Genomic DNA, 16252 nt, shown 5'->3' on the forward strand with positions numbered 1-16252 from the left:
GAGATGATCGATGGGGGCAACTACACGCATCCTGGTAGAAAGCCTGATTCAGGCTGCAAAAGACTCTCCTTCCAACAGGATCCTAAATGTGCAACCGAGCTACAAAAGGAATGGTTTGAACTAAAACATATGCATGTCGTAAAATGGTCCAGTCAAAGCCCAAACCTTAATCTAATTTGTACATTTGAGACGAGATTTAAAAGTTACATTCACAGACGCTCACCTCACCATTCAATCGGACTAAACTTGTGATGTTTTGCAAAGAATCTGCAAGAATGTCCTTCAGCAATATGTTCAAACAAGAGATATTATCTAAAAGATTTGCAACTATAATTTGTGAAAAGTATCATCAAAGGGTATTTTTTACCTCGAGTCTGACCCCCTAAAAAAGTTCAAAGGCTATAAAAATTTGAGCCCTATGATGAATGACCAAAATTGGCTTTAAAGCTCCAACTAGAAAATATTTAGGCATGCACCACTAGTGGAAAAATGACAAGTCAAATGCATACTTTTTATGATTTTAAATCGCCGTTGTGATAAAACAACTACCGCAAGATTTAAAACATTTTAAATTGCAAGACAGGATTACAAAATGGTGCATATAATATTGCAAACCAATAAACTGTGATGTGGAGCCATAGTTTATCCACATGGATTGTTGCTTCATCAGAAACTTTCCAGTGAACTTCCAGTGCAAACGGAGGATGAAGATATTGAAGCACGAATTAATGGCTGCTGCTTTGTTATGCTCCTTTTAGCTTTAAATTAGGAACTTGCTGGGAATGACGTCTAACCCAGTTTAAATGTGTCACCAATATATGCTGATGATAATGCATTTTTCTCTGCATTTTCCAAACCCTTCATGCTACAAGGATGGTATCAAGTTATAGAGAAATATTCTTCAAATATGCAGTTAAACTTTTTTTCCCCCTAACTTACCTGTTGCTAAGTTTTAGATGCAAATCAACTATGCTCAAATGTGCTTTTCTGTGTCTCTGCTCTGTCTTCTCTAAGCCCCAGTGGGTGGAGGCAGATGAGCGTTCACACTGAGGCTGGTTCTGGTTCTGCTGGAGGTTCTCCTCCCTGTTAAAGGGGAGTTTTCCTCTCCACTGCCGCTTCATGCATGCTCAGTATGAGGGATTGCTGCAAAGCCATCAACAATGCAGACGACTGTCCACTGTGGCTCTACGCTCTTTCAGGAGGAGTGAATGCTGCTTGGAGAGACTTGATGCAACCTGCTGGGTTTCCTTAGAGAGGAAACTTTTTGACCAACCTGGAGGATCTGATGGAATCTGACTTTGGAAAGAATATTGAGATGACATGTATTATGAATTGGCGCTATATAAATAAAATTTAATTCAATAAAAAAAATTCAGATAGGCATTACCAACTCCAAATTTCTCGATCGTTCCTCGCAGCTAACTTGTCCGGCAGCCCCTGAACGCAGCAGCGGGCTGCTCCGCTTGCAGCGCAGCGCGCCGCGCAGGAGTCAGGGAGCGACCTCTGAAGGAGCCGGAGCGGCGCTGGGTGAGCATCTCTTCGTCCGTGGCTCTAATCTCTGTCCCCTGTCGTGTCTTTGGTCGTGTTCGCTCGTGACGGGGAGTCCGCAGGACGCTGGGAACACCTGCGGGAACACCTGGCCGCTCGTGCCCCCCCCCCCCCGTCAGCTCTGAACGCTGATTCTCCTGCAGGGATGTTGCGGCGTCTCCGCAGTCAGTTTTATTCCGCGTCGTAACTGTTGGTTTCATGTCAGGTCAAGGCTGAATAGCTGCTCATATTTCTCTCCAAAAAAAAAAAAAAAAAAAGGAACCGCAAAGATCACGGCTGTTTTTCAGACGCGCAAAGTTGTCTCGTTAAGCGTGATTTCTGGTGATCGTGGGGCTCACACCTGCAGCAATCAGGCGGTCATTGGCAGGCGCTCGATCACTGCGCGCAGGAAAAAGTTTTAAATTATTTACATGTCGCATGTGAGCTGTGTTTGTGGTTTATAAGATCGTATTTCTTTAATTTTACTAAAACTTGTGTTTCAGAGAAGCACCCAGGTTGAGTCTCCAAGCAGAGGGCAGGGGTCAGGATGACCACAGCGTCATTTTGGATCAAATGTCCGCAGCGTCTGTGATGTTTCCCGGACAAACTCTCCTCCCGGTTGTCTCCGGCTCCCTGCCCTGATGCTCCCTCCAGTTCTGCTCCCCGGGACTGGCAAGCACAAACCGGAGCCATCAGGAACCATTATGCCTGAGAAGAAGCGTGTGGCTGAGGTCGGGTCCCTCCGCACACTGAGAGTCCCGTTCTTAATGAGGCAAAGTTGATGGACAGGAGGCTCTTCCCTGCTTTTGGATTTGACATTCATGCGCCATAACTGGGGAATAGTTGGGAAGGGGACCGGAATACTCTGAGCAGGTATTTCCCTTCGCTCCCGGTGAAGCTCGGGGAAAGATGGAGGCAGGAGGAGAGGCGAGCCCACACCAGCACCAGAGGAGGAAGCATGTGCTGCATGGATTGGAGGACCAGAAAAGGGTGAGTTGAGGACAGGTCCTCTTACCTCTTCTTTCCGCTCTTCCCGCTCCTGCTTGATGTTTGGACGCAGGATCAATGAGAAACAAGCACAACTTTCATCCTGATACTTTTTTTTATTCATGTAAAGCTCGTTCTTGCCTTCAAAGTGCTTAAGCTTTCTTCCCTGCAACTTGATTTCTGGTAACCTGGAAGCATGCATGATTGATTCAGAGCAGTGGACGGACTCAGCAAAGTCTTCTTTGATGATTTTCTGCTTGTGTGTGGAAATTTATTAGCCGTCTGCAGGAGGATTAATTGAATATTTGATAACGTACCTCATTCTCCCCGTGTCGGCTGTGCTCGGTATTTTGCTTATTAGATGAATGGAAACACGTTTTTAATGTGCAAAAATTTTCCATTGAAATGTAACCTTGCTATTTTCTATTTATTAAATTCGGTGCATGCCTTTTTTGTTTTTTCCATCTTGCATTTTGCAACCCAGAGGTTTGTTGCCGATTACAGGATGCAGAATGATGCATTGGGACAGGACCCCGGTGTGGTTTGGTCGTCTTGTGTTGTTTTGTATCTCTGCCCTCTTTGCAGACACGCTCAGAAATGTCAGGGAACCTTTTGGCTTTTCTCACTGTCGCTCAGAGCGAGCAGATTTTTCTCTCCTCCTGGTGACAGCGTGCAGCTGTGATAGATTGGTGCAGACACCAAGGCCGTGCTGTTTTAAGTGGATGTCTGATTCAGAGTGCATTAGTCTTCCTTCTTTTGGCGCGGAGGTACGGGGAAATCCTTCAGTTGTGCTGCAGTGATCGCTGAGATGCAGGACGGCCCTAATGAGCAGAACAACAGCAACCCCAGTCACGTTTGATAAAACACGACCATAAATCAAACTGCATTCATGCTTTGTTTCACTTTCCTGTTTTCTCCAATCTGTGTGGAACACGAGCACGTTTTGTGAAACTCTGTGGTGGCGATTCTCTTCTGTTGTCGTCGTATTTCATGAGATTGATGTGAGCTGAACAGATCAGAAACGTCAGTTCAGCCCTTTTTCCCTGTGAGTGAGCTTTAAGCGACGCCATGGAAGGCACAGCACGCGTGCCGGAGTTGCGTGAGGGACAATTTGCGCTTTCTTTGAACATGCACGTTTGTTTGCACCAGTTAGTGAAGCTCTGGGGATCCTCCGTCGTAGTGCAGCCTGTTTATTGCAAGCAAGCCAACTATACATGTACCAAAAACAGCCTCAGATTTAAGAGGTAACGCCAACAAATCAGGAAAAACCGCTGAAGAACAACATGGACGCATGTCTGAAATGAGTGCGGGCATCAATTAATACGTCCGAAACTATGAGTTGGTCTTAAATTTATTTCCAGACGTGTGTGCCTGCTGTGTGATTATAAAAAGATTATTTCTTTCTTACCTTTTCTTGGTCCTTTCCCCTATAAATTATTGATTTGATCAGGTGTGTTAAATGAATCACCTGGGAATATGTAGAACATGAATATTAATTCACCCGACCGTAGTCCCAGCTGGTGTTTTCCCATTTCCCACACCGTCGAGCATCTCACTGGCTGCTAATTGACACAGAGAGAGGCTGGAGGACCTGGGAGTTTGTGTTCGGTGGTGGGATTCAGCACAAAGGCAGGTGAACCGCAAAGTAGTCGCACCGGTAATTTGAGAGCTTTTGATATCAAACGGCACCAAATGTCGTCTCCCAAATTTAAAACAGCGGAACAGTTTCCACTGCGTTGTAATCATGGTTAAATTTGCACAAGAGTACTTTACATACTGTCCAACTTATAGCACGATAAAGTGCAATTAGTGGACCATTCAATGCAAGTTGCAAGAATCCCAGATGTTTGTATTAAGTAGTTTTTTTTCATGATTTTGGAGAAATCCCTTATCCTGCACAAGCATGTGGCGACGGTGGAAAGAAACCACTCCCTTTGAACAAAAAGTCCTCCAGCAGCAGGCAAGGAAAAAGAAAACACAAGCCGGGCCAGGAGAACTTTCTATTTGGACAGACAAATGAAGAGAACATTTTCTCCAGCAATTGTTTAGCCCAGCGATCACAAACCTTATTAAAACGGAGCTACTTCATCGGTACTGTGTCATATGAAGGGCTACCAGTACTGACGTTTGAACTGGAAGAGTCCATGCTCACCTTAACTCTACGTAAAATAAATGTTTTCAATGCTTTTGTCGTTTTTAAATCTAAGTAAATACAGGTATGATTAAAAAGAAAGAGCAACTGAATAAAATAGCATTTTAGATGCAGCTCACTGGAGGGTTGTGCTATTTTTGTTTTTTGAACAGGCTTGTGGGCACCACATGTGGTCCTTGGGGGGGCTACCTGGTGCCCGCGGGCGTGTTGGTGACCCCTGGTTTAGCCTAAGGAACAGACACGACTAAAAACAGAAACACTGACAGAGGAGTACCTTCTATGGAAAACAAAGCCTGTATGCAGACGTAATGGCAGCAATAGCACTTTCAATGGGAAACAGGCAGAGACTAATTAACTCCCTTCTTATGAGACAGAGGCACAGAGAGCTCTCACATTTCTGATACAGAGTAGATTTAAACTGAAGTGAGGCGTCCACCACAAAGGATTGAGACTCAACCTTTTATTAACAATCATGCAAAAATGATTTTTGTTTCTGCAGAGCATTGATTTGATGAGGCCGATCATGATTTTGAGTTTGGAGGCTCAGTTTAAGAAGCTTTTATTGAATAGGACAAAAAAAACAACAACCTCCCCACAAAAATTCACACTAAAACTTCAAGAAAAGAGCTCGAATTCCTCTCTGAGGAGGGTCTGAGAAGCGAGTCGTCTAGATTTCAGCTTCAGTTTCAGCTCTAACCGCGGCGGCAGCAGGAGCTGGAAACCAGACAGGTCCAGACGCTCGGCGGTCTCCGGGGAAAAGAGGCTGCGATGGACTCGACCAATACTCACCTTCCCTCTTAATGGACTTCTACCAACTTAAATAAATTGAAAGCTCGGATGTAGTCCTGTTTTCACAGGGGCCTCCCATTGTATTACCGCAGGCTTCCATGTAGCGTCCTTCAGCAATTACCTTGGCTTTGTGAGTTTGAGATCCTACATGTGATACTCACTCGGTAGGAGATAATTGGATTTTGTTCCCTTTGTGGATCTGCTGTCACACGTCTGCTGCTCTGTGTATTAAGGTTCAATGAGTAGCAATCATAGACCTGCATGGAAACGGCCCTGAAAGGGATGTGTCGCATTGTACGGAGGAGCATCACAGTTGTGTGTGTTCGATGGGGCAGAACTGCAGACTGTGTTGCCACCAGCGAGACACATATTTGTCGTTTTGATATTCATGGTATTCATTAAACATGGATTTTCTGGAATTAGATCTTTAGTGCAGTGAATCGTCCTTCAGCAGATAAGATAAAGGATCTCAATTAAGCTAGCTTATTTAAACATTTATAATGAAGAAAGGTCAACACTAGATGGGTAAGGGGTCTGTTAGCATATCCCGCCTTTCTGCATGAACAACCATAAAGCCTAACACTTAGCAAAGCTAAATATAAATAAATATGTTCTCAAATATCACGTGTAGCAGCACCTTGTCATGGTCAGGGATTACGGTTTTCTTGTATGGTAGCGAGTGAAATGTTTATAAAATTTGGTCTTAATCCAATGAATAAACTTCCAGAGACTGAGAAATAATAGTAAGAGCAACATTACAGAGATTGTAGGCGAGGTTTCCGGTTTCACAGACGGATCTTGATACAGCTCTTGTTTTATATTGTCTAACTCTGAACTGAAGGTTTTCTATTAACGTATTCTCTAATAAAGTGAACCAGATCTTCTTCTCTTGTTGTTTTTTGGCTCTTTAAAACCTCTCAGCGAAAGCTTTTGTTTGTTTATGTCCATAAATTAATCTGAAACGCCAATAATTACCAAGAAGGTAAAGTTGGTGTCAAGAAAAGTGAGAAGTTCTCCCATGTATGCTCTGTTGTTTGCCATAATCGGGGGTTTTATCCAAACCAACTCTAATATTACTGCAAACCAAAGATTTTGTGCATTTTTTCCACTCGTCTTCTTCTGCACTTTGACCCTTGTTGTCGTGTGTATTCGGCATAAGATATAAACCACAACAGAACAGTTAGGGTAAAGCTGTAAAAACAGCTTTATTTGTAGGAAACATCTGGAGCTGCAGTGGTTTGATGTTGACATGACACCATAAAAATTAGCCGGGTTGAGAGGGGCCTTTACTGAGAGACAATGAGAAACTGTCAAATAAAAACACGCTGGATGTGCTCGGGAAGAATCGGCACCGATGATTAATGTGTTTCAACGTTCTCTGAGATTACATCATTGTGGCAGATCTCACTAGCTCAACCAAGTAAGCAGTAATTTATGGCATTACAGTATACATTCAAATAAAATGTTTTTTTTAATTCTATTGTTTGGATGAAACAATAGAAAAGGGAAATATCTTCATTCAGGGAATCAAGTGGCACTTGGGAGGAGAGCAGCTTCCGTCCCACTTCAACATATTTTCACTCAAGTCAAAGTTAAAAGTTCCCAATCAAGAAATTACTCAAGTAAGAATGAAAAAGGTATTTATTAAGAAGGCTACTCCAGTAATGAGTAAATATGCATAACAACTGATTTAATATTTGAAAAAGATGTAATTTGTCAGGAAAAATATTTAAATTAGGTGCACATTATGGTATTTTAACGGCTAACAAAAAACTTTTGGAAAAACAATAACAATCGCAAAGTAAAAAACTCAGGCTGAAGAAACACATTTTTTTTAAACAATGTTTTTCAACATAAACGTACGAAACCAATCAGTTAATGTAGACACAGTAAGTTAGGACAGTGCAAAGGACTTCCAATAACAATATCCTCTCTTTACTGTAAGGTTACTTAACGTGTAAATGACTCGATGAACTCAGCAGATAGAAAAAAAATATTAAAACAACAAAGCCTGAACACAAACAAGAAGTCTCACCTTAATATAAATTGTATATGAATGTCTCTTTGGTGCATCTTTGATTGAAATAAGTGGACAGAGTTGCCAGAAATTGTACTCAAGCAAGAGTAGCGACACCTCTTCGTAATATTTACTCAAGTAAAAGTAAGAATTGCTGTAAAACTACTCCTAGAAGTACATTTTGTCCAAAAAGTTACTCAAGTAAATGTAACTAGTTACTACCCAGCTCTGGTCTTGACTACCTTTATGAGCGTTTAATACGCCGCAGCATCAGGATATAGGCTTCCCAGCCGCTTTGGATGAGAGGATGTTGGCTGCCTGCCGGATTCAGAGGCATTGCTAAAGAGCCGGTCAAAAAAAAAAACATCCATCTTTCAATTGCAGCTGTATTTGCTGCCCATGTACTTGCGTCTGTGAATAATCTAGAGGACAAACAAGCGATAAAGCAGTTTTCCATCTCTAAGCTGCTCCCATACAACAGCTCTGCTACCCATCTGTCTCCTGGCACATCCTCATCCTGGGAATCCTCGCTCAGTGTGCTTCCTCGTCAGCAGTCAGCCAGCCTCTCTGGCATCAGCGCTGTTCGTTATCTGCATTGTAGCGCAAAGCTAAAGCTACAGTAAAAGCCAGTGTGAACACGCAGGTAGCCGTTTGTGGCTTCATGGTTTCTCATAGGGCACTGGATGCAAGATTAAAATATATTGGGGCAAAAATATGCTACATAAACATGTAAGCCGTGAAAATATTTGAGTCGAAACTTCTCTCAACATAAGTACATAATCACAATAATGTAGCTTTTAAAAAAAAAAGTCACATTTTGAGCACATTAAACCATCAGTTTGTTTTTCTCATGTTTTTTCTTTTGTTTATATGAGCGAATCTTCATTAAATTTACATCATTTAACTTTGACTTCAGGTCTGAATGGACATGATTAATTTATTTGGAGAGGAGGCCAAGAAAAGCTGCTGCGAGCTGAGCTTTAACAACGCCTGAACTGTGCGTGCCCCGGGATCCCGTAAAGCCCCGACAGAGATCTAATGAAAGATTTAATCCAATGTTACTCAACTGCTTTGGGTTTTTATACAACCAATTGTTATGAGAGCCGAATCGAATTGACCCACGAATGGCAAACACGGGGTAAGATTTCACATAAGTGTTGGCATATTTCATTGTTTTTCTTGTTCAACGGTTTGTAAGATGTTTTGTAAGAAAGCAGCTGGGCTAATATGTTTTTAACTACACCAGAATAGCAGAATATTTGATATTTCCGCGTTGTTTCTGGCAGATCATACAGGACACCCTGAGAGTGACGCAGGGCATCGTGTGAAGGAATCCATTATTGGTTCAGCTCATTGGGAATGAACAGAAATCTGACGCTAATTGCTCAATAAGAGCCTCTGGAAATTCTGTATTTATTTTCTCCGTCTTCCCCGACTGCTCGTTAAGGAGTGTTTGATATGGTTGGGTGGGGTCCTGCAGGATAATGTGCTATTTACAGTGGCTTTGGGGGCTGGAGTTATTCTGTAAGAGTCTCATTAATTAGCTGGGAGACACAGATGAGTGGGAAACTCACATGGCTTTGTTTATTTCGCTCAGAAGGTGGACCTAATCCTTAACCCCAGGATAGAGCCTGTTCCTGGTGTGAGGCCTTGATGGTGAGCTTCACAGTTTCCTTTAGTAGCTGCCAGACTGCAGTGACTTCCAGCTTTGAAGTGGTCCGCTGAGACCTGCAGATGGGATACAGGATCAGCGGGGGCTTGTTTTAAATTGCTTATGAAAGGACTAGACTCCTGCAAGGCAAACATTATGGTACAGGTCTCGTTTGCGACGTTGGGATTTCCATACAAGTTTCCACGAAAGATAATATTTGCTTCGATGTGGTCCATCCATCACCATCCAGCCATCTGTCAGCTAATGAACATCTCATCATGCTTGCTTATCTGCTCTTTTTCCATCTGCCTGCTTTGGCTTGATTCAGAATTTAGTTCCTTCATCAAATTTTCAGGGATGCCTGGAGGTTTGCTAATGTTCTTTAAATGGGATTTCCTGCTGGAGCCTTAGCAGCCATCCCAAACAGCTACTGTTCTCTTTGCAGCAAAGTTTCAGAGCCCTATTTTAATTCTTTAGGTTCATTGTTATGGAAAAATGCCCTTATTACTGTTATTTAGACGTTTTTGACCACTGTCGACACCAATCAGGTCTTTTGCTCTTCATTTGCACCTCGCGTATAATAATTAAAAACGCAAATTTTTAAAAACATTTCCAAATTGAAGATATAAAGGTTATTTATACAACTTGCTATATTTTTCTAAAACAATGGCATGACCACCTACTTTTCATGTGGCCAGTATTTCTCAGGGTGTCTACTTGGTTCCTGGAATCAAGTTGTTTATTTTCCAGGTCTGAAAATGGAAAAGTAATAGTTTTCAGACTTTTATCACTTTTATATTGTTCTCAACTTGTTACGGTCCGTGATTTCTTCTTATTTGTTTGTAGGTTTAGATTTAAATCGTAAACCTCGTGGAAATGGATGCTATAAAATCACATTGATCTTTTCTATTTCTGCTTAAAACGTTGTAAAGAATGAGAACTCTGGTAAAATAATCCAGGAAAAAGTATAAAAATTGTAGGAAGATTGTAAAGCCCCAACAACGATGGTGTTTCTTTCTACTTTTCCCCAGACTCTGTTAACACTAAACCTTAATCGTGTTCTGAAAGGCTCAGTTATTGAAGGGAAATTTTAAACAATGCTGAATTAATACGAGCAACAAGTTTTTGGGACAAATCCGTGGTCGTGCAGAACCTTCATTCTGTGACGTTTCTGCTCTTTCAGCTTTGGTTTGAGGTAACCTTCGTTGTTATCGGACTTGAACTAAACCCCCTCCTCCATCCTTTTCTATTTTGGGTTAAAACTCATACTAGCTATGGTTCTAAAGACCTCTGAATCTAACATATTACCCTGCTTAGAGTTCCTCTGAGACCTTTTTAGCTGGATAAGTAGGACACGACTGATCTACTGACCACCTTCCTCCTAGGGCCACACCCTTTTTTCAGTGGACAGGTAGGGCAACCTGGTAGCCTGAGGCCACTTATTTCCTGTCCACCGCCCTAGTTAACCGTGGCTCCTACTATTACACAACAGCACTTTTATAGGGTTATTAGTGGCTCAAAAGTCCCTGAGGGTGTTGTTAGTTTGTTTGTTTTTTGGAGTTTCTGGCATTTTGTGGGGAAAGATAGTTTATTTTTTGACTGGATAAAAATGTTTAAAATTAAAGAGTTGTGTAGCAGATACATTTGAAAACATTGCTTCACGAACTTCAGGTAATGCAGTTGTTTTACATGTTATTTGCTAATTTTACTTCTTCAGATTGTGTTTTTGTATACATGTACACAATCTGTTTGCAGGTAATGAGGAGCAGGTTTTAACCTACAGATCCTACTGGTCCAGTAAAAGTAATCAAATCAATTTATTATTTGAGTTAAAGTGCTGGAGAATGTTCTTTTAAAAAATACTTAAATATTCAATGTACTTGAAAAACTACTGAGCCTCTAAAGAGACATTGGAGGGAAATATATATATAAAAACGTTTCTTGTGTGCACCCCACACAAGAATAACTGCTGGGCACCAGACCGTACAGTTTTTTTCTTTTAAATTTAAACTTTAATGTCACTTTAGGGACGCCGTAAAAATCTGTTTTTTTTAATGCACTTTGAGGGTAATTGAGAATAATTTGTAACATTTTTCTGCTATACTGGACAGATCAGTAGCTCCAAATAATAATAATAATAATAATAATAATAATAATAATAATAATAATAATAATAATAATAATAATAATAATAATAATAATAATAATAATTAATAATAATAATTAATAATGAATTGTTCTTATGTTGCGATTTTCTAGACATTTAAAGGCACGGCACAGGAGCAAAGTGCAGATGACTTGCACAAGGCGGCCATCTTGGAAATTTTCTTTGTTTACAGATTTTAGTTTTTTCTTCTTCCACCGTTTTCATTCACTTAGAAGATTAACAAGAACAACAAACCATAAATTCCTTCCTGTTGCCTAACCATTATCTTTCAAAAGCATACAGTAAACATTTGTATGAAGAAAAAACACAAAACGTTCAGATTTATGTTCAGGAAGAATCTGGAAAAAAAATGCAACAAAACACATTGAAACAATATTTGTCAAAAGAAAATGTTTTCTGTGCACATTATGAGCGGTTTTCTAAGCCGGGTTAAACAGTTTTTCTCTCCAAACTTTGACTGGCAAACAAGCATCTGAAGCCCATTTTCTTTCTTTAGTAAGCAGCGCAGCTCGTCCTGCACACGTCTGGATCATTTGTTACTGATGACTTGAATAACGACCTTCATCTCTTCAGTGGGAAAGGAGTGATGCAGCATTTCGGCTCCAGCTTGAGACGTCGGTGGGGCTTGGCGATCCTCAATCTTCTCTGTTAGGCTGGCCTGTTGCCTGGATCTGAGGACGGAGCGGAGGGGTGACAATTTGTCATTGACGGGGTTTGATGGATTGTGTAAGCCAAGCGCGGGGCGCTGCTGCTATCTGAAACTAATTGAATGTAATATCAGAGAGATGGGATGGGGTGATGACAAATGGGCAGCTCTGTGTGACTCTTTCCAACCTTCTGCAGACATTTGGCTCCCTATTTACCATTAAGCAGCGCCCCGCTACAGCCCTCAGATAAGTGATTACGATCTGCAGTCAACACGGCGTTTAGTTCTCCGAGCGTTCTGCCGTGGAACCGAGTGTTAAGCACTTTTCCTTTTTAGTGTTTCTGGTTGACCTAAACGGATCAGGACGAGGAGCGGCTTCTGGCTCTTTGTGATAGGGGGAAACCTAAATGTGAGGCTGCAGAGGGCAGCGAGCCCTTTTCAGACTTTCTTGCAAACCAGGCAGCTGCAGAGGAGAGATGGAGGGGATTTATTTATTTCTTTTAGCAAAGGACTGTGTTTGCCCAGCCATGCAGCACTGACGAGCGCTGGGACTGGGAGCTTTAAACTGGGGGGAAGGGGACGTGTAAGGGGGGGGGGGGGTTCGGAGGGTGGAGGTGGGACAAGCATGGAGCTCTGAGACTGGGGGTGGGGGACGAGGAAGCAGCACCAGGATCCTGGTTGGCCCTCTGGAGCCATCTGGTCATCACCCTCTTCCTGCACCCTGAGGGATGGTGAAGGGCAGGTGGCGGGGGCCGCCGGTATTGACGGGACTTCTGCTTTAGGGCAGAACGATTGCATAGGTGGGCGGCCTTCTCCAACACAGCCCCCCCCACATGGCAACGGCCGGTTCTGCTTCGTTTCAGGGCAAAAATTCATTTCACCTTCAGTACGTTATTAAGATCAGTCAGTAACTAGTTGATAATGACTTCTTATGGAAAGCATTTGAAACTCTTGTTCACTGCTCCTTAAAAATGGGAAAATATAAAAGCAGATGTCTTGCACAGGATTGCCTAAGAGGCTATTTAGAAACAAGATCTTGGTAAATAAAAAAATATATAATATAGATTCACTGCCAAAGAAAATAACTTGTGGAGTTCCACACGTTTTAATAAAGTTATTTATTAAATATCCCAAGGATGTTTGTAACTAAAAGGTGAAAACTAGGGCTGGACGATGAGGCTTAAAAATATATTAAACCAAATTTGAAAATCGATTTTTATAAAAGAAATGATTTTTAAAACTTGCTTTTATGTCAAGCATTTCATTTAGGAGTTGACCTGAAATGCAACTAAATTCCAGCTGTGAATCAGGCTTGTAAAACAAAGATGGCGGCCCTGCCGTTGTAAACGATGAAAATACAACAAAATGTTTGCTGCTAGTGAATTAAGAACAGGCTTCTTTTCTCTTTAAACTAACTTAAAAACAAACAAACAAACAAGCAAATTAGGAAATTAAAGTGTCTTGTACTATGGTTAAAAAAAGTTTCCTCTTTAAATATTTTGACTATATATTTTCCTAAACATATTTTCTGTATCGCATGTTATTCTTGTCATGGAAGCCCAATGAGTGCATTGGCAAAATAAAATACAGATTTTTCCAAAAATTAAATCTTAAAAGATTGTAAATTTGAATATATTAAATCAATTAATCGTGCAGCCCTAGTGAAAGTCTATAATGTTTGCACATAATTCACACAATTTGTTTTCAGATGTGAATGAATTACTAAAAACTGTAAAAAAAATAGTTGAACATGGTCAAATTGGTTTCAAATGGTTTCAAAGCAATTTCATGCTTTAAGTTATTTAGTGATGCCAGGACATTATTTGATCTATTTGGTGCAACACTTAAGTAAAATAGGGTTAAGATTGAAATAAATTATTATGGGTTATGATGTAAGCTAACTAATTAGTTAACTAGTTAGATTCAAGGTCTTTGTAATAGTGAGTTATGTATTTTAAAATAAAGGGATTTTTTTCTGTCTAGCAGCTTTTCTGTTACTTATGAATTTATGCCAGATAAACATTAACCAGCCTTTTCCTTAGAAAGAAATAATAGATATTTTGTGTTTGTAAATGACCAGAATAAAGTGATTCAGGTAGATAAATGGTTGAAGCCACATGCAGAGTTTTCTAGAATGAGAGCCAAAAGCATCTAAACAATAATTTTAAAAGATAATTCTGTGATTTAGAGTAGAGAAAACCTGACAGATGAGTTTTAACACAGAAAGTGCATATTTTACCATTTAAAAGAATTTCTGTATATTTTTTGTTCCAGAGCTTTCAGTCAGTTTGTGCCCTCCTGGAAAAACTGAGACGTTTCTCTCTTTAAGGAACAGTGATGAAACTCAGTGATATTTCATTTTTTTTTTGCTCGTGTCAGACTGTGTTTGAGGAGACGGTGTTGTCGGTAACACGACCAGCAGGGCGTGCGGTGGTCTGGCTGCCCTGACTTGGACGGCGTTGTAATCCGTGTCCGGCGGAGGGGGGGTGGGCAGCGAGCCGGATCGGCTTCAGTCTGGTGCAGCGGAGGTGGTCAGCTGATGAACAGGTGCTTCAGCTCGCTCCTGTGGTGATGGGATTTCCTCTGTGGTAAGGTTCGCCTTTACAAACACAGGAATCACGGTTAGCATTCAGGGCAACTTGTGACGAATAAACGGCAGATTTAAAAATGTAGCTGAACAATGAGGTGAAATTAAAGCTGAGATTCAGTATTTGTCAAACCGGGGGAGAATTTCTTATAAAAGTCTCTGAACACATGACGCTAAACACCATATTTCTTTTTATCATTTTATCAGATAAGCATTTTTCTTTCCTCTTAGGCTCATAATAAAAATAAAAACCTGGCTGAGGCTGGTTTCTGGTATCGCAGCGTAGCAGGATTTTACAAAGCTAGTTTCAAAACTGTGCATTTTTTCCACATTCGATCCAGAGTTTGAAAGTAATTTTACTGAGATGCCATAGAAGGGATTAGGTTAGAGGCATAGAGCAATGCAATTCCAGTGTGCTGTACACTGCCAGTCAGCTGGCTGAAAGCTCACAAAAAGGACAAACATGGTGCAAACCTTTTATTTTACAAATAAATTCATCAAATCATTTCTGTTCCTGGGGTTTAAAACCATTGTAATAAGCAGGAGAGTAAGGGGAATTTTCTTTAACTGTATACTGCAGCAGCTAGCTCTGTCACACCTGTTGCTGCACACTGGCAATCAGCTGGCTGAAAGTACATTCCTCTTCCCTTTTTATAAAATTACTGGAAGACAAATTCCGCTGTATGGAAATATTTCCGGTACAAAATAATCCAGACAATCACGAGTAGAAAATCAACGTGCTTTAAAGTCACAGTTGGTAAACTGTCTGTGAAGCAGCCGACTGCTGGCAGCTACCGAGGCGATGGCTCAACTTATCAAATTATCAATTTATAATATTGGGTGCAGCTAAATTAAAGAGGTTTATTCTATATTCTTTTAAGCCTTTGCATGACAGAATAATGATAGATGTTATAGAAAAAAACAACTAATCAGTGTGTTAAATTATTTCAGCAGCAATAGGAATAAAGGAGTCAACATGTTGATAATTTTTGTGTGACGTTTTAATTAGTACTTGTAGTTTATATGCTGTGAAAATCTCTTGCTGACCCATTGTTATTGCTTCTTTTTTACACTTTAAGGTTACGGTTTTGACTGTATTTGACTGGAGAAAATAGAGTAATAAGAACTAGAGCTTCACAATATATCACAAATTTATCACAGTATGGATTTATGCAATTGGCTTATTGCAAAGACCTGCTTGAAGAGCTATAAATGTTAGATAATTATTTAAGTACCATTCATTTAAGCTCTCCATGCCAGTCGCATATTTGATGACGCTTGTTGTCTCATGCATCATAAACCTGTTTGTGAGGTAAAGGTGGTGAAACCTTTCAGAAAATGACACTAAGTTGCTTCATTGCCAAAAAAAAGTAAACAAGTTTCTTCAATAAAACCTGGCTTTACATATGGAAATATGTATTTGTATCCCCCAGCAGCTGGAAAAGATAAGACCCCTCATAATGTCTGTGGGTGAACCCAAAGATAGCTAAACCGTTTTACTGAAAGATCATCAGTTCAAGTTTGTAGTCCAGCTGTTTTTAATATTTGCTTTAAGATTCTATTTTCCCATGTTTTATTTTGCTTAATATTTCTAAAATTTATTCCAACTTGCTTTTGTTCTGTTTTTATTTTCCTATATTTTAATCATGTAAAGCACTTTGCATTATCTTTGTACTGAAATGTGCTTTACAGATAAATTTGCCTTGCCTTGCCTTAGCAGAAATATTAA

The 16252-nt window shown here is 40.5% G+C and overlaps 1 protein-coding gene across 1 annotated transcript in view; it reads left to right on the forward strand.

The window, feature by feature from the left end:
• Positions 1 to 1461: 1461 nt before the first annotated feature.
• nav2a (neuron navigator 2a) overlaps positions 1462 to 16252 on the forward strand; it is a 252802-nt gene continuing 238011 nt past the window's right edge. The window contains exons 1-2 of the mRNA XM_036135966.1: positions 1462 to 1527; positions 2031 to 2517. Of these exons, the coding sequence (XP_035991859.1) occupies positions 2437 to 2517 (81 nt within the window). The 5' untranslated portion in view covers positions 1462 to 1527; positions 2031 to 2436. The remainder of the gene's footprint in view (positions 1528 to 2030; positions 2518 to 16252) is intronic.

The sequence above is a fragment of the Fundulus heteroclitus genome, chromosome 4 (assembly GCF_011125445.2).
Source record: "Fundulus heteroclitus isolate FHET01 chromosome 4, MU-UCD_Fhet_4.1, whole genome shotgun sequence".
Taxonomy (NCBI): domain Eukaryota; kingdom Metazoa; phylum Chordata; class Actinopteri; order Cyprinodontiformes; family Fundulidae; genus Fundulus; species Fundulus heteroclitus.